General features: G+C 63.3%; 2 protein-coding genes across 2 annotated transcripts in view; both read left to right on the top strand.

Annotated features, from left to right (window-relative positions):
* DIDO1 (death inducer-obliterator 1) overlaps positions 1-13683 on the top strand; it is a 36092-nt gene extending 22409 nt beyond the window's left edge. Inside the window, exons 8-17 of the mRNA XM_056108039.1 lie at positions 973-1444; positions 1583-1742; positions 2459-2575; positions 2659-2763; positions 2852-2984; positions 3064-3541; positions 3953-4106; positions 4522-4611; positions 4911-5106; positions 9395-13683. Of these exons, the coding sequence (XP_055964014.1) occupies positions 973-1444; positions 1583-1742; positions 2459-2575; positions 2659-2763; positions 2852-2984; positions 3064-3541; positions 3953-4106; positions 4522-4611; positions 4911-5106; positions 9395-12516 (5027 nt within the window). The 3' untranslated portion in view covers positions 12517-13683. The remainder of the gene's footprint in view (positions 1-972; positions 1445-1582; positions 1743-2458; positions 2576-2658; positions 2764-2851; positions 2985-3063; positions 3542-3952; positions 4107-4521; positions 4612-4910; positions 5107-9394) is intronic.
* Positions 13684-18845: 5162 nt separating this feature from the next.
* On the top strand, positions 18846-26745 carry TCFL5 (transcription factor like 5). The gene is made up of 7 exons (XM_056108139.1): positions 18846-19511; positions 19572-19627; positions 19707-19891; positions 20015-20188; positions 21325-21568; positions 22719-22860; positions 26027-26745. Exons 1-7 carry the CDS (start codon positions 18846-18848, stop codon positions 26147-26149), a joined length of 1590 nt encoding a protein of 529 aa, XP_055964114.1. The 3' UTR covers positions 26150-26745.
* The last annotated feature ends 5 nt before the right edge of the window (positions 26746-26750 follow it).

The following is a 26750-nucleotide window of genomic DNA, read 5'->3' as shown; positions in this document are numbered from 1 at the left end:
TGCTGACACAGGAGTGAGACAGGCTAGTCGTAGAGCTGTCTGATCCCCAGTCTGACATGACAGTTGGAAGCACCCAGTGACGCTGGGGTCCAGCAAACCCAGAATCCTACAGTGGTGCATTACACGCTTTTTGCAGGGGTTACAGGGTTTTGTTCATGTGTTCAAACTTCTGGGTCCGGTACTTGTTTAGAAGTGCAGTTTTTGGTTTTGTCTTCCCCGATAACTGGACATAGCAAGGACTGTGTGGATGGGAACACTTATGTAACAGCATTTTTGTGTGCTTGTCATATCAGTGTTCCGGTTCACTCCTCATGGTTGCAAGTTGCTGGTGACGTTCCCCACTCCAGAATGAAGCCTGAGTAAACATCCCCCTTCCCTATGGGCTGTTGCTGATTATTCCAAAGCCTGAAGGATTTTTCATAGCAGTTCCAAATTTGTAGTTTGTCTTAGCTATTGGGAAAGAGCTCTGGTTCATGTTTACAAGAAAATCGAACTTGGGCACGGGGAGGTAGTTCAGAGCGGTGGAACAGCACGTGCTTTGTACCGAAGAGCTCCAGGTTCCATCCTTAACATTGAGCTGGGAATGACCCCTGAGCACTCTGCGTCGTTTTGGGTCTTCTGGAATTCCTGGAATTTGCCTCTCAGTGTTGAAGCTCAGCTCATTGAAATCGAGACACTGCTCCCTGGTTGGCTTACTGACCGTAGCCAGAGTTCAGTGGAAAGAGTGTTTTGGAAGTGTGGTTACTATCATGACTACCGCTGGTAGCCTTCACGCCCGTTCCGAAGTGACTGCCGCCAAGGTTATGTGCTTGGGTGGAGAGAGTTCATGGGTTTGGTCTCCAGCACCCTCCGTGCTCCCCTGAGCTCCGCCAGCAGTGATTCCTGGACAGGCGGGGGTGAATCCGAAATAAGATCCTTTGGGGGAGCCGTGCAGGCCCACGGCCCTACTAAGCCTGTTGCCTTTCCTTGCAGCCACCAAAGAGGACCGACGTGTGGAGGAGAAGCCGACTGCGGCAGCGGCTGTGCCTAAGAGAGCTGTCCCTGCAGGCTCCTCTGCCGGCAGCAAAGCCCCTGTGCCCAGAAACCTCCTTCCGAAGAAGTCTCCGTTCGTGAACGTGGCATCCAGCAAGCCAAGCATCAAAAGCTCGTCGCCGGGCTTCCAGGGCACCATTCCTAAAAGACCCTGGACCACCGCGGCTTCCGCGGGCAGTGCTTCCACTGCCAAGAGGGCAGGGCTGGCACCTGGCACCTCCACATCTGCTTCCAAAAAGCTGCTGGGTTCTGCTGCGCTGCTGGGGGCCGGAAGGAAGCTGGTGGGTGCCTCCGTGCCCGCAACCTCTCCCGCCCCGGGACGGCTTGGGGGCTCAGGCCCGGCCCCAGCCCAGCCAAATTCGCAAATCCGGCAAAATATAAGACGTTCCTTGAAAGAGATTTTGTGGAAAAGGTGGGCTATCTGTGTTCAATTCGTATCCGTGGAGAGCTTGCCCTTCCCCAGAGGTCCCTTCAGGATTGCCCTGCTGTTCGGAAAAAGTTTTGTGGGAGGGCGCTGTGGCTCACCCGCGTCTTTCTGATTCCCCTCTAGAGTCAGTGACAGTGACGACTTAATCATGACAGAAAATGAAGTCGGGAAAATCGCTCTCCACATCGAGAAGGAGATGTTTAATTTGTTCCACGTTACAGACAACCGCTATAAGAGTAAATACCGCAGCATCATGTTCAACCTCAAGGACCCTAAGAACCAGGTGTGTGTCACATCTCCCGAAGGCTGAGGGCTCCAGGCCAGGAGGTGCCTGGTGACAAGTGTCACCCTCGCAGGACTGACTGTGCCTTTGCCAGTGCTCCCTCCCCCGTAGCAAGGCCTGCGCCACCCATTGCCCCTGACGTTCCTTCTGGGCATGGCTGTGAACGCCCCTTCCCGAGGTGAAGTGTCTGCAGGGCCACTCCGTCCCCGGCCTTGGCTGCTCGTTCCTGGGGGGACGTCAGCCATGGGCTACCTGGCTTCTGCCCCGTTTGTGCTTTCCAGCTGTCCTCCCACACACACCGTGGTAGGGGCCAATGGCAGGGACTGTGGCTCACCGGCTGCCCTGACCTCTAGGCTAAAGTCTCTGCCTCTGTCCCCGACTCCACATTTGTGTTTTGGGGTTTTTTTTTCTTTTTGGGTCACATCCAGCAATGCACAGGAGTTACTCCTGATTCATGCACTCAGAAATCTCTCCTGGCAGTGCTCGGGGGACCATATGGGATGCTGAGAATCGAACCCGGGTCTGCGGCGTGCAAGGCAAACACTCTACCCGCTGTGCTATTGCTCCAGCACCCCGACTCCACATTTGGCAAGGGGTTCTGATTTGGGCAGAGGTGGCCCGACCGCGGCCCCAGGCAGGACTTGCCCCCTCTGCTCTGCCCCCCGCCACCGAGCGAGAAGACCTTGAGCAGTGAACGGAAGCTGTTTGTCTTTCAGGGCCTCTTCCATCGTGTTCTGCGGGAAGAAATCTCTTTGGCAAAACTCGTGAGAATGAAACCGGAAGAACTCGTATCCAAAGAGCTTTCCACCTGGAAAGAGAAACCCACCAAAACCGTGAGTGCTGTCAGGGCCTGGAGGCGTGCCGCGCTGACGGCACCACAGCCACTCAAGTCACGGGGGCTTCCTCTCCCCAGCAGGTGACGGAGGCCCGGGCCAAGCTGCACAACGAGAGCAAGAAGGCGGCTGTTAAGCAGGAACCCCTGCCCGACATGGAGGACTCCCCGCCCGTGTCCGACTCGGATGTAAGTGGGCGCCTGCGCGGGCGGCAGCCCTCCCCACGCTCGCCTCAGGCCTCGCCCCAGCTTGGGCTCACGGGCTTCTCGTTGGCAGGAGCAGGAGGCCGCACGCGCGCTCCCCGAGAGCAGCGCAGCCCCCCTCCTCGACACGGTCAGCAGCATGCTCAGGGACACCACGAGCCAGCACCGCGCGCACCTCTTCGACCTCAACTGCAGAGTCTGCACAGGTGAGTGCCAGGCCGGTGGCCTCTTCTCCTGTCCTCCCTGGCACGTCGGGCTTCTCACGTCCCTCCCTCACACCCTCAGGTCAGGTTCTGTCCTCGGAGGATGAGCCAGCCCAGAAGAAGCCCAAAGTGTCAGCCACTGCCAAGAGGGAGGACACCAGGCCCAAGGGTGACGGGCCTGCCTCTGAGCCAGCCCCGAGCGAGAGGCCGCCCAGAGATGGCCCGGAGCCCGAGCTGGAGAGGAAGGCCTTCCCTGCCCCCGAGGAGCCTGCGGACGACGGGCCTCCTGAGCCCTGTGTCCCCGAGGGGCCTGCCTGCCCAGCACCCGGGGCGAGTGGGGTGCTCACGACGGTCACACTTTCGGGCCGGGACCCCAGGACTGCACCAAGTGGGTCGTGCACGGTCACAGCCCCTGCCGCAGCCCACCCAGCGGAACCCCGACAGGACGTACCGAGGCCGCCTGTGCCCTCCGTGACAGTGCCCAAGTCCATCCTGGCCAAGCCGTCCCCCTCTCCCGAGCCCAGATATCTCCTCCCAGTGCCACCGTCAGCGAGCATCGGGTACGTGTCCCTACAGCCCCGCGTGTGCCCACCGAGCACCGTCTGCGGTGCCAGGGTTCGGCATGGAGCTGGGCCCAAGAAGCAGCTGCCTCAGTTCAGTGGTTCCCCTTCACCTGGGAGGCCTTGTGTCTGTGACATTGTCATTGCCCTGATTGGCTTGGGGATCAGGCTGAGTGCATGCTTTGTGGGCTGGGTCCCAGGTTGATCCTCAAAACCGCGGGATCCCTGATCACTGCTTGGGTGTGATTGATTGATTCAGAGGCCAAAGAAACTGACAATAATAATCAAGTAATTAAACAGTAGGTGGCCAAGACCTGTAAGGATTCACTTTTAAACCTGAAGTTTTCGCCCTTGAGAAATTCATTGAGTAGAGAAATTGACTCTTACTTCTTTTGGTTTTTTTCCCCCCAGTGTCTCCGAGACACCGTCCCCGCCGGAAGGAGACACAGCTCTCTTTCTGTCTCGACTCAGCACCATTTGGAAAGGATTTATTAACATGCAAAGTGTAGCGAAATTTGTCACGAAGGCGTACCCTGTCTCTGGATGCTTTGATTATCTCAGCGAGGTCAGACCTGAGGGCTGTGTGCGTGCGTGCGTGCGTGTGTGTTGTGTGTGTACGTGCGTGTACCTGTGTGAGTGAGGCCTCTAGGCACGGGTTCTCCTGATCCTGTGTTCTGGGTGTCTACATGGATAAGCCCCTCTAAGGCAGTAGAAATTCCTGCGGGTGCCACCTGCACAGTAGCAGAAGCTTAGAGGAGGTACTGGGCACCTGGGTGTCCATCGCCACTGTTGGGCGGCACGTCTGCTCACCTGCTGTGCTGCCAGGACTCACGGCTTGGTGGGTCAGTCAATGGCAAGGAGCCCTGGGACTCCAGTGTCCCGTGTGTCTGGGGAGCCCTGGGTGTTGGGCGGGACCCACCAGGCTCAAGCCCTCTCGCTGGAGCCTGACTTCAAGGTGACCTCCGGTGCCTTCTGTCTAGGACCTGCCCGACACGATTCACATTGGTGGGAGGATCGCACCGCGGACAGTCTGGGATTATGTCGGCAAGCTCAGATCTTCCGTGTCCAAGGTACCGCCAGCAGCCTGGCATCTGCAGCACCACGGGGGCGGATGGGTCCTGAAACGCCCACTCGGGGGCAGTGCGCCTGCCGGGCAAGCGTCCCGGGTCAGCTCATCGCTGTGTGGCACAGCCGTGACGGGGTGGCAGCCGCCCAGGGTGGGGCTGGCCTGTTGGCTCTGCGCTGTGGGAACGGAGCCAGATCCTCCCCAGCTTAGCAGGAGTCAAGGTCCTCGCTCCCGGATGCCCGGGAGCTCTGCCGTTCCCCCGTGTGATGGCACCTGACCGGCGCCTGCCTGTTTGTGTTGTAGGAACTGTGTCTGATCCGCTTTCACCCTGCGACCGAGGAGGAGGAGGTGGCCTATATCTCTCTCTACTCCTATTTTAGCAGCCGCGGCCGCTTTGGCGTCGTGGCTAATAACAGCAGGCACGTCAAGGACCTCTACCTGATCCCACTGAGTGCCAAGGATCCCATTCCCTCCAAACTCTTACCCTTCGAGGGCCCAGGTAAGCCCTGCCTTCTGGGCGGATGAGTCCCGCCCACCACACCGAGTTCACTCAGCACCGGTGACTTCTCGGACGGGGTCTGGGGGCTCCTGTGGCCCTGGGAGCTAGGCTCGTGAGTGCTGGGCGTGGCGCGACAGTGCATCGCGGTCCCGTGGAGAGGTGCGTGCCCCCGGCCCATCCGGGCTCAGTGGCCAGGCCGGCCTGTGTGTCTGCCCTCGGCCTCCCCGCCCCCGCCTGCTCCCCCTCCCCCCAGGAAGTCTATTCTGAGTCCAGCTGGAAAGGAACACACCTGGCGCCGCCTCTGTCCCCTCCACAGGCGGAGGGGAGCTGGAGGGGCGCGTGCGGCACGGAACCCTGCCCCGTGCTCCCAGGGACCCCAGAAAGAGCAGGGAAGCCCGTAGTTGCCGAGCAGCCTTCCGTCGACTCCGCTTTAATTCTCCTTGCAAAACAGTCTGTACTTACTCCTAGGACCACTTCTGACTTCACGCTCGGACAGTGGGTGTGGCCGGTGGGCGGGTGGCCTGTGCAGTGCTGGGAAGAAGGCGATGGGATCTTCCTGGGTGCAGCGCCAGGTGGGCGGGGGCTCCCTCTTCCAAAGCTGCTCTGGGCCGAGTCTTCGCTTCTGCCTTCTGTCCTTGACCCCGTCGCCGGGCCCTGCCTTCCAGCGATGCCCGTGAAGGCCCAGGGCACTGTGACCCCCTCGGTGGGTGACGAACGTCCACTGGCACCATGTCAGGTGGGACCTGCGAGGCACACTCCAGGCCATGTCTGCGCGCGCACACAGGACGGAGGCTGCTGGAGGGCAGCCCTGGGACTGGCCTGAGCGCCCCAGATGCCGCAGGAGCCCCACCGTCAGTGCGGAAACCGAGACGGCCTTGCGCAGCCAGAGTGCTCCTCTCAGCCGAGGGCCCTGCTTAGAGGGGGTCGGGGCCCTGCTCCCCCTCCTGAGACAACTGGATGGCTGGGCTTAATGAGAGGCAGGGTTCAGTGTGGGGGTGCAGGGGAGAGGGCCACCAGGGCCTCCACAGTGAGGGTCGGGCTCGCAGGTGACCTCCCCTTAAGGGCGCCCCATGCAGAGGGAGGCCGTGGGGGCAGTGCGGGGGGCGGGAGGTACACCACTTCCTGACCCGTGGAGAGGTGTCTGCAGTGAAGCCTGAGCCACTGCGGGTTATCCCCGGAGTCCCGCACTTCGGCCCCACACCAGACTCAGACCTGTCCCCTTTCATGGTGGCACTTGCCATTTCCGCCACCTGCCTGTCTGCATGTCCTGGTCCGATGGAGGTGGGGGGGTTCCCGGGCCTGTGTGTGATTCCATGGTCTGGTGTGTGCGGACCTGTGGGTGGCTGGGCATGGACTGGCCTCCCACACCCGTGGCTCTGTCCCGTGGATCCTCTCTTCGTGGCCCCTGCAAAGATGCATGGGCGGAGGCTGTCATGGACTGAGGCTGTCCTGGCCCCTGGGCAGAGTGCCCAGAGGCTCTGCACGCCTGTCTGGCAGCCAGAAGAGGACCCTACCCTGGCCGGCCGGCTGGCCGGCCGGCACACGTCTGAGCTCACATACCCAGTAAGTGGGCATGGGCCCCCGGGGGCCTCATCTTCTGCCTCTCTCCAGTGGGAAGCCATGGATGGGCATAGCGCAGTGCTCGGAGGGAGGGCAGGGGCCAGAACGTGGGCTGCTGGGGACAGCGTCGCAGTGGACACAGGTCTCAGCTTGCCCAAAGCATTGGGTGGCGCAGAACAGCCCACCACACAGGCCCTGCACTGTCTGGATCCCATGTGGACACGCTGCTCCCATGTGGCTGCTGTCAGCCGGGTCAGACAAGTCAGGTGGCCCTGGGCTGCTTGTGTCCTTTGTCCAAGGACTACACGGCAGGGCGGCCTCAGCCAGGCTAACACAGAGGCCCACTGCCCCTGCGCCTCCCAGCAGGGCCCCCCTAGCCCAGCCAGGACTCTGCAGAGCTGCTCATCCCGGGGTGGGGGTGGGGTCTCAGCCAGCCAGTGCCCGGGGTTCACTCACGGGCTCTACCTCCGCGGGCTGACGCCTGAAGTCTTCCCCTGGAACACCTCAGGGGAGGGAGTGCCAGCAGGTAAGCCAGTCGGCCGTGTACCGACGTACACGCCTGTAGCTCCATGCACACTGGCCAGGCTTGAGCCAGACTCCCGGACGGAATGTACCACCGCCGCCCCTCAGATCAATAAAGCTCTTTCAGAGAACCTGCTCAGTGCCTGTTTGACTCGCACCTCTGCCAGCTGGGGCACCTGTGACGGGTCCAGCTGCGAGGAAGCACCGACACCCGCAGCTTCACTGCCCCTGCTGGTGCACGAGCCACCACTGCTCCAGGCCCTCGATGAAGACGGGCTGAGCCCAGCCTGCTGAGCCTGGCTGTGCACAGGTCCTGGGGTGGAGAGCGGGAGGCAGGAGAGCCCCCGGGAGGGTGTGCGTGGGGCTGGCGCAGAGCTGGGGCCCCGTGTTCCCAGGCCTCTCCCACCTCCCGTCTGTCCAGCTAGGTTCAGACCCCGGGAGGGTTTTCTTCCTTGGGTCCTTGGGCCAGGAGGAAACTGCCCAGGCAGAATGGCCGGCTTCCCTGTGGCACTCTGCCCCGGCCAGCGGGAAGGCTGCCTGCGCCCCTGCGCGCTTGCATCTGCTCTCCCCTTTTGGCTGGGGGAAGGCACAGCCTCCCCGCACCTCACCCCTGCTCTTCGAAGGGGTGGCCCTTGCCTCTGCTAGAGGGACTGAGCCGCGCCCCCTTTAGCCTTTCCCAGGCCCTACTAGCACCCCCTCTGGGTAATGTGAAACCCAGCCCCTCCCACCGCCTCTGCTAGGGCTTCATTCAGGAGCGTCAGGAGCTGCCCCGACGCGGCTTCCTATGGGCCCCCTCAGAGCCATGGAGCCAGGGCAGGAACGCAGGGTTGCCCCAGTGACAGGCACAGGTCGGCCCTCGGGGGAATGTGCCGCTGACCCTGGGCCTTGGCTCGGAGCTGGAGGCTCAAGGTGTTCAGAGACACTGGCTGTGTCTTCCATACCAGCACTGGCACGGGGCTGGCCCGTCCTCGTGCCTGGCCACGTGGGGGTGGTGGGATGGCACGCTGCCAGGACCACACCTGTTGTCCAGGCTGAGTGCAGCTCCCCCAGCGGCGGCTTGGCCAGCCTTGTGGGGCGGGCTGTGGGGGTTGCCTCGTGGGAGGGGCACAGCACACCTGCCTGCAGGACAGGCTCTGCAGCTGGCTGTGTCTACTGACCGCCCGCAGATGCACGCGGAGCTCTGCTCTGCAGGAGCCTCGTCCAGGTGCCTGCGTTGCTCGCGCTCCAGGAGGGGAATCAGAGTGTGTCCCCCCCACACACACACACACACTCCCCCTCTGCCCAGCGCCCTTCAGAGCAACGTCTGAGAAGGCTACTGCCCTTCCAGCCTTGTCCTCTCTCCCCGAGACCCTACGCTGCCCAAGCGTTTCTGAGATGCGGGGCCAGGGTGCTGTGGGGAACGTGTTCCGAGGCGCCTCGGTTCAGAGGCCCCTGTGCAGCTGGACCCACTGTGCTCAGCCCCCTCCCCACTGCCCTTGGCTGGAACCCGGTTGGGCGGGAGCACCAGCTCCCTGGGCTAAGATCTGCCACGACTTAGCTGGAGTTTCTGAAGAGTAGAGCCTGTCTGTACAGACGTGCCATGCTCCGAGCCCTTGTGTAATATGTCTGGTGGATTAGCGCCTGGAGGCTCCTGTTCATGGGCCTGGAATCTTCCATAGCTCTTGAGTTTTCGTGGTGGGAAACCTGAGAGATTTGGCCGTTCCCATTTTCATCTTTCGCCCCGTTCCTCGTCCAAGGCTGAGGTGAATTTCCCCGATGGTGTGTGTCACTCTCAGAATTCTAGCGGCTGGAGGACTGAGCGTTAGGGCTCGCCCCTGACCAAGTCCTTCATATCCGCGTGTTTAGTGCTGTCATTGTCCACGGCAGGCTGGAGTTTCCGTCACCAGGGCTCTGGCTTCCCGCCAGGTAGTCAGAGGCTGAGGGGCAGCTTGGGGGGTAGGCGGGGGGGGCGGGGAGCCGCAGCCGTGGGCTCTGCGCCGTCCCTTGGGCTAGTCAGTGCAGGACGTGCTGGCGCCGCCTCGGGACGCGGGCGGGGTGGGAGGCTTGTGCAGTTGGATGGGCACGGATGGGCGCCTCGGTGAGGCAGCCCAAGAACTCCCTCCTTGTAATTTGATTGTACCAGTGAGAACTCGCCCGACTGGCCACATGGAAGTCCCCGGGGGCGCCGAGCTCGGGTTCTAAGGGGCACACGTCTTCTGTCTTGCAGGTCTGGAGTCCCCACGACCGAACCTCATCCTCGGGCTAGTGATCTGTCAGAAGCTCAAGCGTCCTGCCGGCGTCGGGGAGTTAGAGAAGCCAGAGGAGAAGCGGGCCCGCCTGCCCGCCGCGGAGGAGCTGGACGTCCCTGCCTACCCCCGGCCGCCCCTGGCACCTCAGCCCGAGAAGAAGCCCCCGAAGTATCAGCTCTGCTCCGGGGACCCGGTGGCCAGCACCACGCCTCCAGGCTCCCCTCCGCCTCCGCCCCCGCTCCCAGAGCCCCCAGCTCCGCCCACTTCGGCGTCTGTGTTGAAAATACTGTCCTCACTCAAGTCCAGTCCCTCCGGCACTGCCAGCCCCGCAGCCTCCTCGCCGGTGGCCACGGCAGCCACGGCCACCGTCACCTCCTCGGCCGCCAAGACAGCCTCGCCCCTGGAGCACATCCTGCAGACCCTCTTTGGGAAGAAGAAAACCTTCGAGCCCCCCGCCCAGGAGCCCGCAGAGGCCGCCCCCGCCCCCCTGCATGACCCCAAAGGCCTGCCTGACAGCGGGCTGTCTGCGGCGCCCCTGCTCGACCCCATTGTCCAGCAGTTCGGCCAGTTCTCGAAGGAGAAGGCTCTGGAGGAGGAGGAGGACGACAGGCCCTACGACCCCGAGGAGGAGTACGGGCCCGAGCGCGCCTTCGCCGCGCAGCTGAGCGAGAGGAGAAACCCAGACCCGGGGCAGGGGGAGGAGGCGGAGGAGCGGGAGGAGGTGGCGTATGACCCCGAGGATGAGACGATTTTGGAAGAGGCCAAAGTCACCATCGACGACCTGCCCAACAGGATGTGTGGTGACGCCAAGGGTCCCGCGGCCTCGGCGGCCGCGCCGTCCCTGGTGGAACAGCAGAAGATGATCGAGGAGCTCACGAAGCAGATCGAGGAGCAGAAGAGACAAGTGGAGGAGCAGGAGGAGGCTTTGCGGCAGCAGCGAGCGGCCGTCGGGGTCTCCATGGCCCACTTCTCCGTGTCTGACGCGCTCATGTCGCCGCCGCCCAAGGCAGGGCTCCCCAAGGCCGAGGTGTTCGCGCAGGAGCCGTCCTCGGCCGGCCGGCCCGCCGTGCCCCCCGCGTCCTCGCCGGCGACGGGTCCGGGCTGCGACCCCCGGCCCAGCAGGGACCCCCGGCAGGCACGGCGACTGGCTGCCGAGGGCAGCGACGGAGAGACGGGCCCGAAGCCTCCAGCCAGAGAAGCGCCCGGCTTGTCTGCAGCCCCCACGGGGGCCGCTGAGCCGCCGGGGCCCGCGGCCTGGGCTCCCGCGGAGGACACGCTGCTGCCCGCCCCGCCGGAAGTGCCTGCCTGCAGCCACGCCGAGAGCCTCGGCCCGGCGCCCGGGGACGGTGCGGTCAGGCCTGCCCGGAAGGTGCTGCTGCCCACGCCCCCCAGCCCCGCCTTTGCCCCCCACTTTCCCGTGCCGGGCGACGGGCAGGGCGTGCACGCGCCCCCCGGCAGGGAGCCTCTCCCCGGCCCCATGTTCCCGGCCCAGGACCCGGCAAGCGGCTCCTCCCCGTACGAGGGGCCTGCAGGTGCGGAGTGGGCCGACGGCGAGGGGCTGCGTGCTGCCACCGACGCGGACGGAGCCCCCGTGTTCTCCCCACCCGGACAGAAAGTGGGGGCCCCTCCGCCCCCATTTCAGGGCCAGCGCGAAGCCGCTCCACGCGCGTTTGGAATGTCAGGGCTTCACGGCCCCGGTTTCCCTGGGCCCAGGGGCCCCGTCCCCCCGTTCGCCGAGGAGAACGTGGCTTCCGGTGCTGAGGGGCCCCGCGGGCCACCGCCTGCCAGGTTCGGGGCACAGAAGGGGCCCATCCCTCCCTTGTTCTCAGGGCAGCATGGACCACCCCCTCCCTACGGGGACAACAGAGGCCCCTCGCCCTCGTACCTGGGGGGTCCCCGAGGCGCCGCTCCGGCTCAGTTTGAAGAGCACCAGGACCCCCATGGGGAGAAGCTGGAATTCCAAGATGACCCCTATGGGGAGATGGCCGGGCCGCCTGCCCAGTTTGAAGGACCGGAGCATGCCCAGTTCTTGGGGGCTCGGGGCCCCACGCCTTTCCAGTTCGGGGGCCAGCGGCGGCCCCTGCTGTCTCAGTTCAAGGGACCTCGAGGAGGCCCCCCTCCCTCTCAGTTCGGAGGTCAGCGAGGGCCACCCCCCGGCCACTTCGTGGGCCCCCGGGGGCCGCATCCCGCTCCCTTTGAAGCCACCCGCGGCCCCCATCCCGGTCAGTTCGAAGGGCCCAGAGGCCAGGCACCAAACTTCATGCCGGGCCCCAGGGGCCTGCAGCCGCAGCAGTTTGAGGAGCAGAGGGTCCACTCGCCACCCCGGTTCACCTCCGGCCAGAGGGCGCCCGCACCCCTTCCTTTCGGGGGGCCCAGGGGCGCCGCGCCCTTCCCGGACAAAAGCGAGCCAGCGCCTCCCCGCTTCCACTTCCAGGGCCAGGCAGCCTCGGGGAAGCTCCCGCCCCGGCCCCTGCTGGAGCTGCCCAGCCACCCGCCGCACCGGAAGGACCGCTGGGACGAGGGGGGCCCGGCCCCGGCCCTGCCGCCCGGCCCGCTGGGGCCCGAGGCCGAGGCTCAGTGGGCCTCTCCCGACTTCCGCGAGGGCAAGGGCCACGAGTACCGGAGCGCCGGCTTCGAGGCCCGGCCACGGGAGCGCTTTGAGGCCGGGCCCAAGGAGAAGGCCGCGGACGAGCCGGAGGCCTCGCAGCCTGACAGCCGGCAGGGCCGCGCCTTCGACGAGCGCCGGCGGGAGCGGGAGCGCGGCAGGAACTGGAGCCGCGAGAGGGACTGGGACCGGGGCCGCGAGTGGGACAAGGGCCGCGAGCGCAGCGCCGGCCGGGACAAGGACCGGGAGTGGGACAAGGGCCGCGAGCGCAGCCGGGACAAGGAGCGGGAGTGGGAGCGCAGCCGCGAGCGCAGCCGCAACCGGGAGCGGGAGCGGGAGCGTCGGCGGGACCGCGGCCGGTCCCGCAGCAGAGACCGCGACCGGGACAAGGGCCGCGAGCGGGCCCGCGAGCGCAAGGAGCGCAGCAAGAGCAGGGACAGGGCGCGGGAGCCCAAGGCCGACGCCCCGCGCGCCGACGTGGCGGCCCAGAGCTAGGGGCCCGCGCCCGGCCGCCACCTGCGTGTCTGGCCGTGGCTATGAACTCCGATGCAGCATAGAATATTCTGGACTGCGGAAATTACTGTAATTTTGTGTATGATGGTTTCTTACGAAATTCCACGTCTCTACAATTCTGATGCTTTTTTAAGGAAAAACAGAAACTTACTCTTTCCATTTAAAACGACCGAAATGGGAAGCACCTCCAGAAGCACATTGCTTTCTCGCTGCAGTGTCTGCAGTGACCCGACTCCGCCCGCAAGGGACCCTCGCTCCTTCCCCACCTGGCCCCTCTGGGTTTCTTTGCCCCCAAAGCTGCTTTTCAGGTAGGAAGTTCCCTCTGCTCTGCAGGAAAGGAGGAGCCTGAAAAGCACTTGCCTTTGTCAGAAATTTGAATTGCAAATTTCAGCCTAGAAACAAAAAAAGGCAGTTTCTCAGTTTTGCTCAGTTTTTGTATAGCTAGCGCCTTAATCCTTTTTTTTCTTCCCGGAAACATGGTTAAAAGCAACATCTGCCCCAGTAGATCCTACTGCATTTTAAATAAAGATGTGTTTCTAAAACGTTAGAATTTACCAGCCTACAGAGAAAGTCGAAGAAGACGCAATCACGCGTCCGGGTCCCGGCCTGCGGGTGGCTGTGGAGACTGACTCACCCACCACGGAGGCAAAAGCTTTTCACTGTGAAGCGCTTCTGGCCATGGGTTTTTCAAGTACTTCTGAAGTGTGAAATAGAGAAAGCCTAATTTATTTGACTGTACAAATCCACTTTGATAATTTTTTTATATTTTCATAAACTTTCGCAAATATAAAATTAGAGAATTTTATTTGTTCTTTGGAGTCTCCTCCATGTATGTCACTACAGGGTCCCCTCCCGAGCACACACGTTTCTGTTTGGGCCGTCGGAGCAGAAGCCACCGGGCACTTGTCCAGTGGCATTGCATTGGTGTCCAGCTCAGCGTCTGACGTGAAGTGAAGGCTTCCTACTTGTCAAACGTGCGTTTCTAATTTAAATACACAAATGTAAAAATCAAGAGTGTTTCTTTAGGTTGACTTGATAGACATTTCTGTAAATTGTATTTTATATTGCAAAGTATTATATCACTGTACATTGAGATGGAACTTCATAGGTTTTGTTACTTGAAGTAGAATAAACACCGAGAAGACTCTGCCTCTGCCTCCTCGCTTCCTCCTTCCTTCCAGCTGTGTTCCAGCTGTGCCGAGCAGCCTGGTCGGGACTCCCCGCCCAGGCCCACATGCTGGACGGGGTTTACCGTAGCAGGCTGGCAAGCGGGGCACGTGGCAGGCGGCCGCGCAGGGCTCCCACTCTCGCCCCCCAAAGGTTAGGCTCATTTCGTCCTGTTCCAGCTGGGATCTTTTGCAGGCTCCAGAAATCTGGATGAGGGGGGTGGGCGGATGGCCCTCTGCCGGGACAGAGCGAGCCTGTCACCAGGGGGTCCAGCGGTCCAGGAGTCCCTGGAGGGAACTCTTGTCCCCACCAGTGCCGGCCTTCAGACTGCATTCAGCTCATGCCAGCGGGCCCTGAACTAGAATGGCCGCCCACCCCCCATCTCTCGCAGCCACAGCCCACCCCTGTCAGCACCTCTGCCTTAGGGAAGGTGCCTGTCGGAGATGGGTGGAGTACAGATTTCACAGTACCCGGGGCTGGGCCATGCCCACGTCCAGGGAGAGAGTGCCCTGCTTCCTGCCAATGCCCAGGCCTAGGGCCCACTCCCGCCAGGGTTCTGGGACGCACTGTGCCCCCCATGTTCTCTTGCCCTCCGTGCCCCTTGTTCCCCAGGCTTCCTGTGCTCCCGGTTCCGTGCTCTCCGTGCTCCCTGTGTTCCTCGTGCTCCCATGCTTCATGTTTCTGGCTTGGTGGAGGGACATGAGCCATCCCGGGGCAGGTCTGAACTCTAGCAGTTGTCCCTCCAGACCAAGCATGTCCTCTCTCTGCAGGAATCAGGGGACACTGACAGGCTCCAGGAGGCCCCTACATTCCTGAACCTCGCCCCTAACAGACACCCCATCCCCGGCTGGTGCAGCCCCTTCCGGGCCACTGACGCACTGCCCTGAGGAACAGAGGCTGGTGGCAGTGGATGAGCGCTCGGAAGCCGGCGAGGCCCTTTCCGGCTCAATGAGCCCCTTCCAGCCGGCGAGGCCACCGCTGCGTCCAGACCAGCCTGCCTGCTGCGCTCCATCCCGCCGCACAGCATCCCCGGGCCCCCTCATCTCCGGCCTGAGCTCGCCAGTGACCGCGGTGGGTTGCCTCCACTCACAGCCTCTGCTCCTCTGGCTTGCTTCGCCCGTTCTCTTGGTCTTCTCAGAGAACCAGTTTATGCTTCCGCTGGTTCTGGGCTTGGGCCACAGGCTGCAGTGCTCAGGGGCTGCTCCTGGCGCTGTGCTCAGGAATCGCTCCTGGCAGTGTTCGGGGGACCATATGGAATGCCAGAAATCAAACCTGGGCTGGCCACGCGCGAGGCAAGTGCCCTCCCCGCCGTGCTACGTCTCCACCCCTACACTTGGAAATATTTTTCCTCGTTGGCTCTTAGACTTTTTTTCTTCCCAGGTCCCCCACCCCAGGGCTTCGAGCTGTGGTTCCCACCCCAGGGTCCCTCTCAGATCCACTCCTGTGTGAACTCCACGTTAGCGTCCACAGTCCAGCCTGGCTTTGCTTCCGGAAACCTGTTGAGCCCCAGGGATGAGCGTGCCAATGCTTGCAGCATTGGAGCTCTGTGTACGGTGACCTTTACACGTATATGCAGGTGTAGGGTTCACATGCATGCATGGCTGTGATATGCGTGTGTGAGTGTACTGCGTGCCTATAGGAGTGCATATTGCACCCAGCTGACTGCAGCGATGGGGATACTTGACTGTAACTGCATACATGAGTGCAGCTGATACTCGTAGGAGTGCACATGTCTGACGGAAGCTGTGCACATGGATGGATGTAGCAGTGCAAAGTGTGGGCGTTGTTCCAGGGTACATACATGAATGTAGCATGGCTGTGTACAGCTGTCCTTGTGCATGTACATGGGGATAGTTGTAGACATGCACGCACACGTGGGTGTACTGCCCACAATCCTGAGAGTAGTTGTATGGTGTGGGTATTGCTCTGTCCAGTAGAGTTGTGGCTGTACCCAAATGTGATTTTCCTGTACCTGAGTCCGAGTGTATCGTGTGCATGTGTGCGTGTCCTGGGTGTATGCGTGGGGATGAGTGTAGCCTGTGGGTGTTGCTGGGTGTTTCTGGGGAGAGCTGTGTGCTTCTAGGAGCATGCTGTGCCCATGCATCGGTGTAGTTTGTATACATGCCTGAATGCAGCTCTGTGCGTCCATGTGTAGTTATGAGCATGCATGAGGTTGGCTGTGCTGTGCATGCGTGTAGTCGTGTATATGTGTGACTGCAGCAGTTTGCACAAGTGAGTGTGGCTGTGTGCACAAGCAAACCTGGCTGTATGCATAGGTGTGCAACTGTGTATCACTCTGGCTGTGCCCGTGCACGAGTGTGACTGTGCCTGAACACGAGTGTGACTGTGTTTGAGCACGAGTGTGACAGTGCATATGAGTGTGGCTGTGTCCGTACACGAGTGTGGCTGTGTCCAAGCACAAGTGTGGCTGCGCCTGAGCACAAGTGTGACTGTGTATACATGTGAGTGTGGCTGTGAACACACACGTGAGTACAGCTGTGTCTGCTGATCATTCCGCTGAATCACAGGTACTGGATACGCAGGAACCACCTCACACTCTTACCCGCCTGACATCCAGGGAGAGCTGGTCCCCCCCGCCCCAGCCAAGATGCCTTCCTAGTATCCTGCTTTTTTTTTTTTTCAGATTAGGCTCCCCTGTGCTGTCATATGTCCCCCATCCCTGAGTCTCTTGGAAGGACATGTGTCCCTGCTCTTCGTCACAGTGTGGATGTGCAGGACACAGAGTCCGTCTAGCCGCCGTCTGGCATTTCTGTCCGTGTCTCCCACCAGGGCATGGCCAGGTTCTCAGCGCTCGCCTCTGCTTCCTGCTGGGGGAGCAGCCCCCTTGGGGAATGGCCTCGCTTCCCACAACAGCGCCCAGGCCCGTCTGCCCTGAGCAGCCCTCTGCCAGCAGGGACATGGCTGGAGAAGAGAGGAGGGAGCACAGGGAGACAGAATGGACAAGCCAGCCACCACAGCCCGGCACAGGGCCTCAGCCCTGACCAGTCTCCACAGGCTGGAGTGTCCCCTGGCCCCTCGACGGTCTGCCTCTCTCTGCATCTCCTCCTTCACCCGCCCATTGCCCTGGAGCCAGAAGCACCCGTGTCGAATCTGTCTCTCTGTGGTGCTTCCGTGGCCGTCCCTTGTCACGCTCATGGAAGCCCTGGAAGCCAGGTCATTCTCGTGACCTCCGTGCCCAAGGGCTCTCAAAGGGGCGCCTTGCAAATAGCAGCCTCGCGTGGCGGAGACAGTGGTCTGGGCCGCTGACAGAATCTATTTCCCTCCACACACGGTCATCTCCATCGCGAGGCCCGCAGAGAGCAGTACCCACAGCAGACCGGGGCTTCTCAGAAAGGCATTGGGGTTCTGCTCAGGGCTTTACTCCAGGCGGTACTCAGGGGACCATAGGAGACACTGGGGATCAAACTCGGGTCAACCATATGCAAGGCAAACACCCTACCCGTGTACTATCTCTTCAGTCCCCCAAGCTCTTAATTCAGTGGATAACTGCCTTGCACGCAGCCACTCCAGGTTCAATTTCCAGCATCCATACGGTTCCTCAAGCACCGCCAGAAAGTGATCTCTGAATGCAAAGCGAGGTGTGAGCTCTAATCCCTGCAGGGTCAGGAGCCCAAAAAACCGTAGTAATAAAACTTTTTTTAATTGAATCACCATGAGAGACACGGTTACAAAGTTGTTCATGATTGGGTTTCAGTCATGTCATGTTCCAACGCCCATCCAGTATACGCTAATATTCCAACACCAGCTGGTATGTATTTCCCACCACCAATATCCCCAATTTCCCTCCTGCCACCCCACCTCCCAGCCTGCCTCTATGGCAGACACTTTTCTTCCATCTCTCGGTCTTTCCTGCTGGGCATTATAGTTTGCAGTAAAGGTCATCTTGCATATCCTTTAACTTTTCAGCACGCAGTTCTTGTCCAGGGAAATCATTTCCAACTCTCAAGAGTGGTCCCTTATCTGTCCCTGTTGCCTTCTCCCCACCCCCGAAAGAAAACTACCTTAATTCCTTGGCCGGTGTTTGGACCGGGGCCGGCTTCTGCCTTGCCAACAGCGTTTCACGCCTCAGGTGTGGGGCAACTGTTGGAAGACAGGTGGACTGAGGAGTTGGAAGGGAACCCCAGCACCCCACGGTTCAGGAGCTCACACAGCATCACTGAAGGGCAACTTCTGGCCTTCGGGTGGCGGGTGACTGGGCCCAACGTCACCCTGGGCACTGGGTCTGTAGGTGCAACCTGGATGTTTGGTTTGTTTTGGAGCCACGCCTGGAGGTGCTCAGGGGTTCCTCCTGGCTCTGCATCAGGAATCACGCCTGGCCGCGGTGCTCAGGGAACCACAGGGGATGCTGATGACTGAGCGCCGGCAAGTCAAGCGCTCAGCCGATGTGCGATGGACGTCTCGTGACCCATAGCAGTGCGGCGTCTGGAAAGCCTGGCGGACGGCCCAGTGGCGTCCAGCGACCGTCCAGCCATACACCCGGCTTCATGAGCAGTCAGCTCACGCCAGCGCCCTGCCCCGCCAGCGCCGTGGTCCCAACAGCCTGGCGCACGATGGCTTGTTGGGTGGGACAGCTAACCCGGGGTCAGAGTCTGTGCACTGGGGGGCTGGGAGCTGAGGACCCCGCAGCCTGGGTGGGCGGGCGCTCGATCCGGGTGCGGTAGGCCGGGGTGCGGCCTGGCCGGCTGCGGGCTCTTGGCTCCGGGATCCGGACAAGCCCTCCAGGCCCGCAGGCCCGCCCCAGGTGCGGTCCCGCCCCCTGGGGCCCCGCCCCGCCCCGCTCAGGAGGCCCCGCCCCGCAGGAGGAGGCCCCGCCCCTCCCAAGGAGGGCCCGCCCCCCGCCGCCGCGGCGCGCGCACCCCGACGGCGCGGCCCGGCGGCGGCGGCGGGGCGGTTGGCGGGGGCGGGGCCGCCGCGCAGGGGGTGGGGTTACCGTTGAGGGGCGGGGCGGCGCAGGCGCGCTGCGCGGCCCAGCGGTTTCCCGCCCCCCAACGTCGTCGCCCGTGGCGGCCGCGCCCGCCCGTCGTGCTCGGGCCGCTCGGCCGCCGCCGCCGCCGCCGCCGCCGCCGTCGCTGCGCGTCCGCCGCCCTCGGGCCCGCCGCCGCGCGCCCCGCCGTTGGGCCGGCATGTCGGGCCCCGGGCCGCGGGAGGCGCCCCCGGCGGGCGGGCCGGCGGGCCCCGAGGGCGCGGACGCGGCGCTGGGCGAGGCGGGGCTGAGCTTCACGACCACCGACCTGAGCCTGGTGGAGATGACGGAGGTGGAGTACACGCAGCTGCAGCACATCCTCTACTCGCACATGGAGGCGGCCGACGGCGAGCTCGAGGCGCGCCTCAACTCGGCCTTCCTGGCGGCCGCGGCGCCCGGCGCGGCGGCGGCGGCGGCGGCGGCGGCGGGCGGCGGCGGCGGCGGCGGCTTCGCGGGCGCGGGGGGCGCGGCGGCGGCGGCGGCGGCGGCGGCGGCGGGGGGCGCGGCGCCCGTGTACCCGGTGCTGTGCCCGCCCGCGCTGGCCGACGGCGGCTTCGCGGGCGCCAACCCGTGCCTGGGCCACATCGACTTCCAGGAGCTGCGCATGATGCTGCTGAGCGAGGCGGCCGCGCCGCCCCCCGAGAAGACGCCGGCCGAGCCCGGCGCGCCGCGGCCCAAGCCCGACGCCAAGGAGCACGCGGCGGGGGCGGCGGCCGGCGAGGCGGGCGCGGCGGCCGAGGCGCGGGCCAAGCCGGCCGTGCGCGTCCGCCTGGAGGACCGCTTCAACAGCATCCCCGCCGCCGCCGCCGCGGCCCCCGCGCCCCCCGCGCCCGCCGCCGCCGCCGCCGCCGAGCCCGCGCCGCGCGCGCCCCCCGCGCCCGCCGAGCCCGCGCCGCGCGCGCCCGAGCCGCCGCCCGAGCCCGGCGTGGCCACGCTCAACAAGTGCGTCCCCGCGTCCGCGCGGGTCGAGGGGCGGGCGGGCCGCGGCCCGCCCCGCCCTGACCGCGCCCGCCCCCCGCAGCCTGGTGACCCTCATCCGGCACCCCTCGGAGCTGGTGAACGTGCCCCTGCACGCGCCGCCCGGCAAGTGCACCGCGCTGGTGAAGAACAAGACCACGACGGCCGCGGCCGCGGCCACGGCGCTGCAGTTCACCTACCCCCTGTTCACGGCCAACGCCTGCGGCGCCGCGGGCGGCGGCGGCGTTGGCGGCGGCGGCGGCGGCTCGGGCCTGGCCCCGGCGGCGGCGCAGGTAGGGCGCGCGGGCGGGCGGGCGGGCGGGAGCGCCCCGCCGGACGGACGGACGGACTGACGCGGGCCCGCCCCCGCCCCGCCCTCCCAGAGCTCCGGCGGCTCCTGCTCGGTGCTGGAGGCCGCCAAGCACCAGGACCTCGGTCTGCCTCGAGCCTTTTCCTTCTGCTACCAGCAAGAAATCGAATCCACCAAGCAGACGCTGGGGACGAGGAACAAGGCTCTGCCCGAGCAGGTCTGGATCAAAGTGGGAGGTAGGTGCCAGCCGGGAGGGGCCCGCCGGCCCAGAGGCCGCCCGGACGGACCCAGGCGGGCGGTGGCGCCGTCGCGCTCTCGGTCTCGGCTGCCTCCCGGAACTCAAGCCCCTTTCCCCCACTCCGGGGAAGTCCACCGCGTTTTCGTGGGCTCCAGCTCCTGGGCCACGTCGCCTTTCCCTCTGCCCACTCTGTCCCCGTGTGAGCCAGGCCAGCATCGAGAGGGTGGCATTGGTGGGGGCTCCTAGAGGCCGGAAACTGCTGGCCAGCCCGACCTGGCCCCAGTGTGCAGTCAGGACTCTGAGAACAGTGCCCCCACTGGTCCACGCATCCCTTTCCCGGTGGCCTGCCTGGTGTTGGGGACCCCTGTGTGCACCTCCATGCAGCTGGGGCCCTTCCGCCCAGGAAGGCCGACTACAGTGCGCCAGGCACGGGCCGTGAGATGCTGTCCGTTGTCCCTTGTCATCTTGCCACAAGACTCGCCATGGGAGGGGGCTGGGGAGAGGTGCAAAGGACGGGAGCGTTTGGCTGCCTGCTCGGGCCCTGGCTTCCAGGAACCACATGGACCCCCGAGCACAGAGCTGGGCCCCAAAAAAGCCCTGCTGCGGGGGGCATCGCCGTAAGCCCTTTCACACCTGCCTTCTGGACTCGGAGTTCGAGCAGTGTGGTTAGAATCCCTCAGAGGAAGCATCTCCTCCTGGTTCCAGTATTCGCTTTCTGATTTTTGGGTCACACTTGGCAGTGCTCAGGGCTTACTCCAGGCTCTGGGCTCAGGGGTCACGCCTGGCGGGCCTCAGGTACTGGGGATAGAATCTGGGTCGGCACCATTCAAGGCCAGCACCCTCCCCCCAACACACACACGGTGTTACCGCTCCAGCCCCTGGTCCTGCTTCCCGTCCAGAGGACACAGCACTGCTGGCTCCAAAGGGGCACTGCTGACAAGGCCTGGGCTGAGCAGGTCACAACCCCTGTGCTGTGCTGACCACAGGCGTGGACTCGGTGCCTGTGGCCCCCGCGCTGTGTCCTTGGGGCTCCTGGTCCTTTAACGCTGGTGTCCCAGGGCCGCTGAGGACGGGAAAGGGGCCCTGGCCAGGAGGACACCAATTAAATGTGCTTTTCCTTCTTTTGCAAAGAAGAAGCGCTATGTAAACAGGCGATAAATAAGCGGAATCGAAGCCGCATCCGCCAGCTGGACGCCAGCGTGGAGCGGAGAGCCCTGGGGGAGATCCAGAACGTGGGCGAGGGCACCTCGGGTGCCCAGGGCGCTTGGCCTTCGGCCGAGTCCTCGCAGTGCGCCCTGGGGGAGCAGAGCCAAAGCGGGCCCCAGGGAGGAAGGTCCCAGCGCAGGGAGAGGCACAACCGCATGGAGCGAGACCGAAGGTAACCCGGAGCAAAGGGTCCGGCGCGTCGACCGGTTCGTGGTGGTGGGTGAGTGGTAGCTGGGACTGCAGCTGGAGCGTGTGTGCCGGCGGGCGGGCGGGCGGGCGGGGCGTGTACGTGTGGGGGCAGCAGGTGTGCGTGCGAGTGTGTGTGGGGAGGCGGGCAGGTGTGCAGGCTCGGAGGGGGCTGTGGGGAGGGGTGCCGAGTGCGCAGGTGCGTGCGGTGGGTGCACGCAGGCAAGAGGCCGGGCGTGGGAGCCTTGCCCAGTCTGGCGGGCCCGGCCGGCTCTCAGGGCTCGGCGAGGACTTGGGGCTCTGCTGTCTGGAGCAGGGTCACAGCAGCACCAGCCGAGTGTCCCGGCAGGCGTGTGTGAGCCCGGGTCGCCCCCACAGGTGCACTCTGCTCCAGTACTGGATGCAGGGTCCCCTCTGCGGGCGGCCAGACCTCAGCTTCTGGTAGGAGGGTGCTCGAGGGTCCCCCGTCACGGCCTCAGCGCCCACATGACCCGGGCCTCAGACTCTCAGGTTCTCGTGTGGGGGGGGGCTCGCTTGCCTGGAAGTGGTTTTCCCGTGCGGCTCTTCTGTGGAACAAAAAGGCAGTTCGGTGCCTTTGTCACTGCTGCATCGAGGCCAGGCTACACAGCGGGCAGGCCGGGAGCCTCTGGCAGGTTCCTGCCACCTCTGCCGGCCCTCAGTGTCGTGAAAAGTGTGTCCCAGGCTTCACCTCCGCCCAGGCTTGGGCCCCTTGTCCGGTCCTGGAGGAGGGTGCGTCTGGCACTTGACCCGGCAGGAGCCCGTGCCAGGGAGTGGGGACCCTCGTGAGTTCCTGCTCCCTAGGGCCTCTCCCTTCCCTGCGCTCACAGCACTCTGCGGCCCGTGAGTGTCTGAGTGTCGCTGTTTGTCCCCGGAAGCCCGGCTCCGGCCTGGCTGTGGTGGAAACGGCTGCCGAGTGGGCTTGTTGGGGCCGTAGTTGGCAGCCGTTCCTGGGTCCTCCTCCTCGGGCACCCGGAGAACCTGCTGGCAGGGAGGCCCGGAGGGCAGGTGTGGCCGGCTTGGGAGGGTCGCCTGCCGGAAGAGGCGCGAGAAGTGACGGCTCTCCCACCCCGGCCGCGGCTTCCGCTTCTCCATACGGTTTTCTGCTTGGGCCACAGGCGCCGGATCCGCATTTGCTGTGATGAGCTGAACCTCTTGGTCCCGTTCTGCAATGCTGAGACCGACAAGGCCACCACGCTGCAGTGGACCACGGCATTCCTGAAGTACATCCAGGAGCGGCACGGAGATGCCTTGAAGAAGGTGAGTCGCCCAGCGCCACTGGCCTTGCTGTTCGGAGCCCTGGACGCTGCCGTCTGCCCCGCTTGCGCCACGCTCGGGTCCTGCAGGCCGCAGGCCGGTGCCTGCAGGGCCCGAAGGCCGAGGACCCCCAGGGTGAATGAGGAGTTAGACGCAGAATGCTGCCGTGGCGTCTGTTCGGGAAAGCAGCTAGAAACCCCTCCAGCGGCCTGGGCTTGAGGCGCGCCCAGACTGGCCACGGGCCCAGGCGTCTGGGGCTGGGCTGCTCCGCCTCGGTGCCCCTGACTGACTGCCCCGAGGGACTCTGGCGACTGAGGGGGCAGGACGGAGGTGTGCCTGGCCGGGAGCGGGGGCGACACCTGGCGTCAGGACTTCCTGCGTGTCTCGGGCGGCAGCTGCCGACCCCCCTGTGGCCACGCGACCGTCCCGTCTGGGGCGCTTCCTTCACGAGGTTCGGGTTTCACTGTGCCCTCAGCTGCACCTGAGAGCCGGCCTGGTCCAGTTTGTCCCGATCAGATCGTGTCGTTGATGACACCACTATGCTTGAGCATCGCTTGGTAAGGGTCGACTGTTGGTTTGCGTTTAATGAAATAAAACTCTTCGATTTGAAAAAAAAAAAAGACTGTTTGCCCATGTACCTTTTAGTAATTCTTAATGAAGTTCAAATGACAAGTGAATTAAAATACTCAAAGATTAAGTAGACCGAACACTTAATGAGTGTCACATTTTGTTCATGCTCTGCTTTCTCGACATTACTGAAATTCAATCATGCTGAATTCGATGATTTCCGAATCAGAGCATTAGACTCCTGAGAGGCAGAAAGTGGCGCCCACAAGCAGTTTGGAGGCGTGGAAGGGCTCCGCGGGGACACGGCCCCCCTCGGCAACTTGTTACCCCTCTGTGGACGTGCCCCCCCACCCCGCCAGCTCTGCCCCTGGGGAGGCCGCGGGCAGGCGTGACTCCTGCTGGGGGGCAGTGAAGGTGGAGGCTTGGACCCGCAGCCGGTACCCTGTCCCTGGTGGGGCAGGTCACGGAGCCGGTCGGAAAGCTGGCATGGGCCCCCTTGGGAAGAGTGGGCGGGGCAGCTGCTGACTGGCTTGTCACTGGCGCCGCAATGTCTCCCGGCTTCCTGCAGCCGCTCCCGGCTCTGACCCTGCCAGAAGGCCCTTGGCGCCGCGCGTGCTGGCCCCTGACCTGCTCCTTGGCGTCTCTGGTCTCTTACAGCATCCCCTCTCCTCCTCCTGCGTTGGGGCCTTCCCAGCTCGCACCGCGCCTTCAGGCCACACTGCCGCTGGGCTCTGGCCACACAGCATCTCACGGTGTTTGATGAGTTGTGACAAGGCCATACAGTCCGGCTCATTGAAAACAGATGCTAATTGGGGAGTGGAGGACAGCGGCTAGCTCAGCCTTGATTCAGCTCGGAAGACTAGCACCCCGTCTCCCTCTTTCCCGGAAGCCGCAGGACCCAGTGAGAAGAGGAGAAGCTCGCCCTCCCCCACTTCTGACTCAACTGACCCAAGCCGCACCTGTCTTCCTGTGAAGAGTCTTTAGATGGTCTCGAAGAATGTTGTTAAGCCGGAAGACCGGTTGCTTTCTCCTTTCTACTTCCGTTTAGTTATTCTCCGCGGTAAATGCCGCCTTGCCAATTCCGTGCAGGTTCTGTCTAGCCGGGCTGCAGGTGTCAGCAGCGAGGCGGCCGTCCGTGGGCTCACCTGGAGCGGCGTCGAGGCACAGCGCCCTTTCCTGCCTTGGGCAACGTTCGGTTCGCCCTGCTGCAGACAGGTGCAGCTGCCGGCCTGGGCGGGCTGGCTGCTCTCGGAGTGCCTGGGCCTCCACCTTCCCGATGAGCCAGAGTGAGACCGGCGACAGGACAACTAGTGTTCGCAGGTGGGCCGAGGACTCGTGCGTCCTCCAGAGAAGACAAGCGGAAGGCCTGGGTGTGCCTGGGAAGATGCGCGGCCCCCGGTGACCACCGCAGCCGTGCCCCAGAGCCAGACAGCGGGACTGGAGCCTGTAGCCACGGCAAAGCTTGTGTGCCGTTGGGGGGCACGGACGGGACAGCCCTGCGGAAACAGGATGGCAGGCCCCCCCTCCCCGGTCTTCACAATCGGAGAAACTCACGGGGCAAGCCCCCAGTCCACCCACAGATGAGCAGAGGCGCCCTTCGCACGAGCACTGTGGGCTCAGCGCACACACTTGGCCGCCCTAGAGACAGACGGAAGGTAGAAGACGGGAGGGCCGGGCTCGGTGTGGGGCCGGCTCAGGGCTTAGTCCAGGGAGACCGCAGCGTGGCCGTGTGAGCGTGTGCACACTGGCATGGGCACCTACAAGCCAGGATTTGATTCTGTCGGGAGGCAGGACAGTTCGCCCTGCACTCCACCGGGTCCAGGCCCTGGTACCCCGACGGTGCCCCCAAAATAAAGCTCTGACTATTAGAGAAGCTTCTGGAAAATGTCCATTGATTTGTGAAACTTACGGGGGTGGAATAACGGAGCGGTGTCCCTGTAACCGAGCCTGGCGCGACCGTGTCGCTGCCTCTCCCTCCTGGGGCGGGAAATGCCCCAGCAGCAGCATAGCGCTGGGCCACGTCGTCCGCTGGGCTGCCCAGGCCGCCTTCAGTGGACAGCCTCGTTCCCTTCCTCTCCGTCTCCCCCTTTCGCCTGCGACTCGACTGGTTGGAGTGTCAAAGTCCCGTATGACGTCCTGGAGGCAGCTGCCCCAGTTGGCTGTGCAGTCACAACATCTGCTGCCCAGGGGCCATTACGGTCAAGGCATTTGGGGCCCAGGGGAGTCTTGGCCATGCGTTCCTGTGCGGGGGTCATGCGCAGAGAACACGCATGGTGCGTGGAGGCAGATGGAAGGTGCTGGAGGTGGAGGACGCAGGCACGTAGTTACGAGGGCGGCGGCTCTGCGTGTTTGACCGCGGTAAGCGAGGTTGCGAATAGGGTTTTGGTCACTGAGACCCCCAGCATGGCTGGGCCTGTGGCCGTCTGTTGGAACCCAGGACTGACTGCCGGGCAGCAGAGGTGGGTCCCCGTGACTGCGGCCAGAGCGAGGCGGGGCTCCCCTGAGGCTCCTCTGAAGGGGTTAGCTCTCCAGGTCGGCCCTCGGCGAAGGCCGGTCTCCTGCTCCCGCTTTCCAGGCCCTGATGGTCATTTCTTCGCTTTAGGAATTCGAGAGCGTGTTTTGTGGTAAGACCGGCAGGAGGCTGAAGCTGACCCGACCAGATTCGCTGGTGACGTGTCCTGCACAGGAGAATCTGCAGAGTAGCCCCGCGATGGAGATCAAGTGACTGGGCCTGCAGCCCGATTCCTGGGAGAGGTGAACGGCCATTCCCTGGGACCCGCGAGCACGCCACGGCCCACGGCCGCTCGGGAGTTTGACTCCAAAGGATGGCGCAGGCCCACGGGACTCCAGTGAGGACTTTGAAAGCATTTTGTAGAAATATTTCTCTAGAGCCAAACACCCAGCCACTAGTGTCCTCTTAAACCACTTGAGGATGAAGACATCTTGACAATTAGTAAGTAATTTTTTGATGATCTGTCTGATTCTATCATGTTTCCTTAACATGATAACCTTGAAAAAACACCTTTGTAATTTCTTTAGTCTTAAAAAGGTACATTGCTTTTTATTTTATTTCCATTTAAAATACGCCCTCTTAGCAACTGGACAAGTTAAACTGTACTTAACTAGAAGTAGTTTGGAAATTTTATTTCGTTTGTTTGTCAGTTCCCCTTGTAAAGATTCCTGGTCATGAAGGACTGTGTCGCAAAATGCAGTCCTAACGAAACCCTTTTGCTAGAAATTTTCCAGAGACTTCCTTTCCCAGCCTTTGTCCCTAACTGAAACACTGTCTCGTGGACTGATGGCACCTCATGTCACATCCAGAGTCG

Source organism: Sorex fumeus, unplaced genomic scaffold (assembly GCF_029834395.1).
Source record: "Sorex fumeus unplaced genomic scaffold, SorFum_2.1 ptg000193l, whole genome shotgun sequence".
In the NCBI taxonomy this organism is placed as follows: Eukaryota; Metazoa; Chordata; class Mammalia; order Eulipotyphla; family Soricidae; genus Sorex; species Sorex fumeus.
This window is presented reverse-complemented; position numbering and strand designations above follow the sequence as displayed.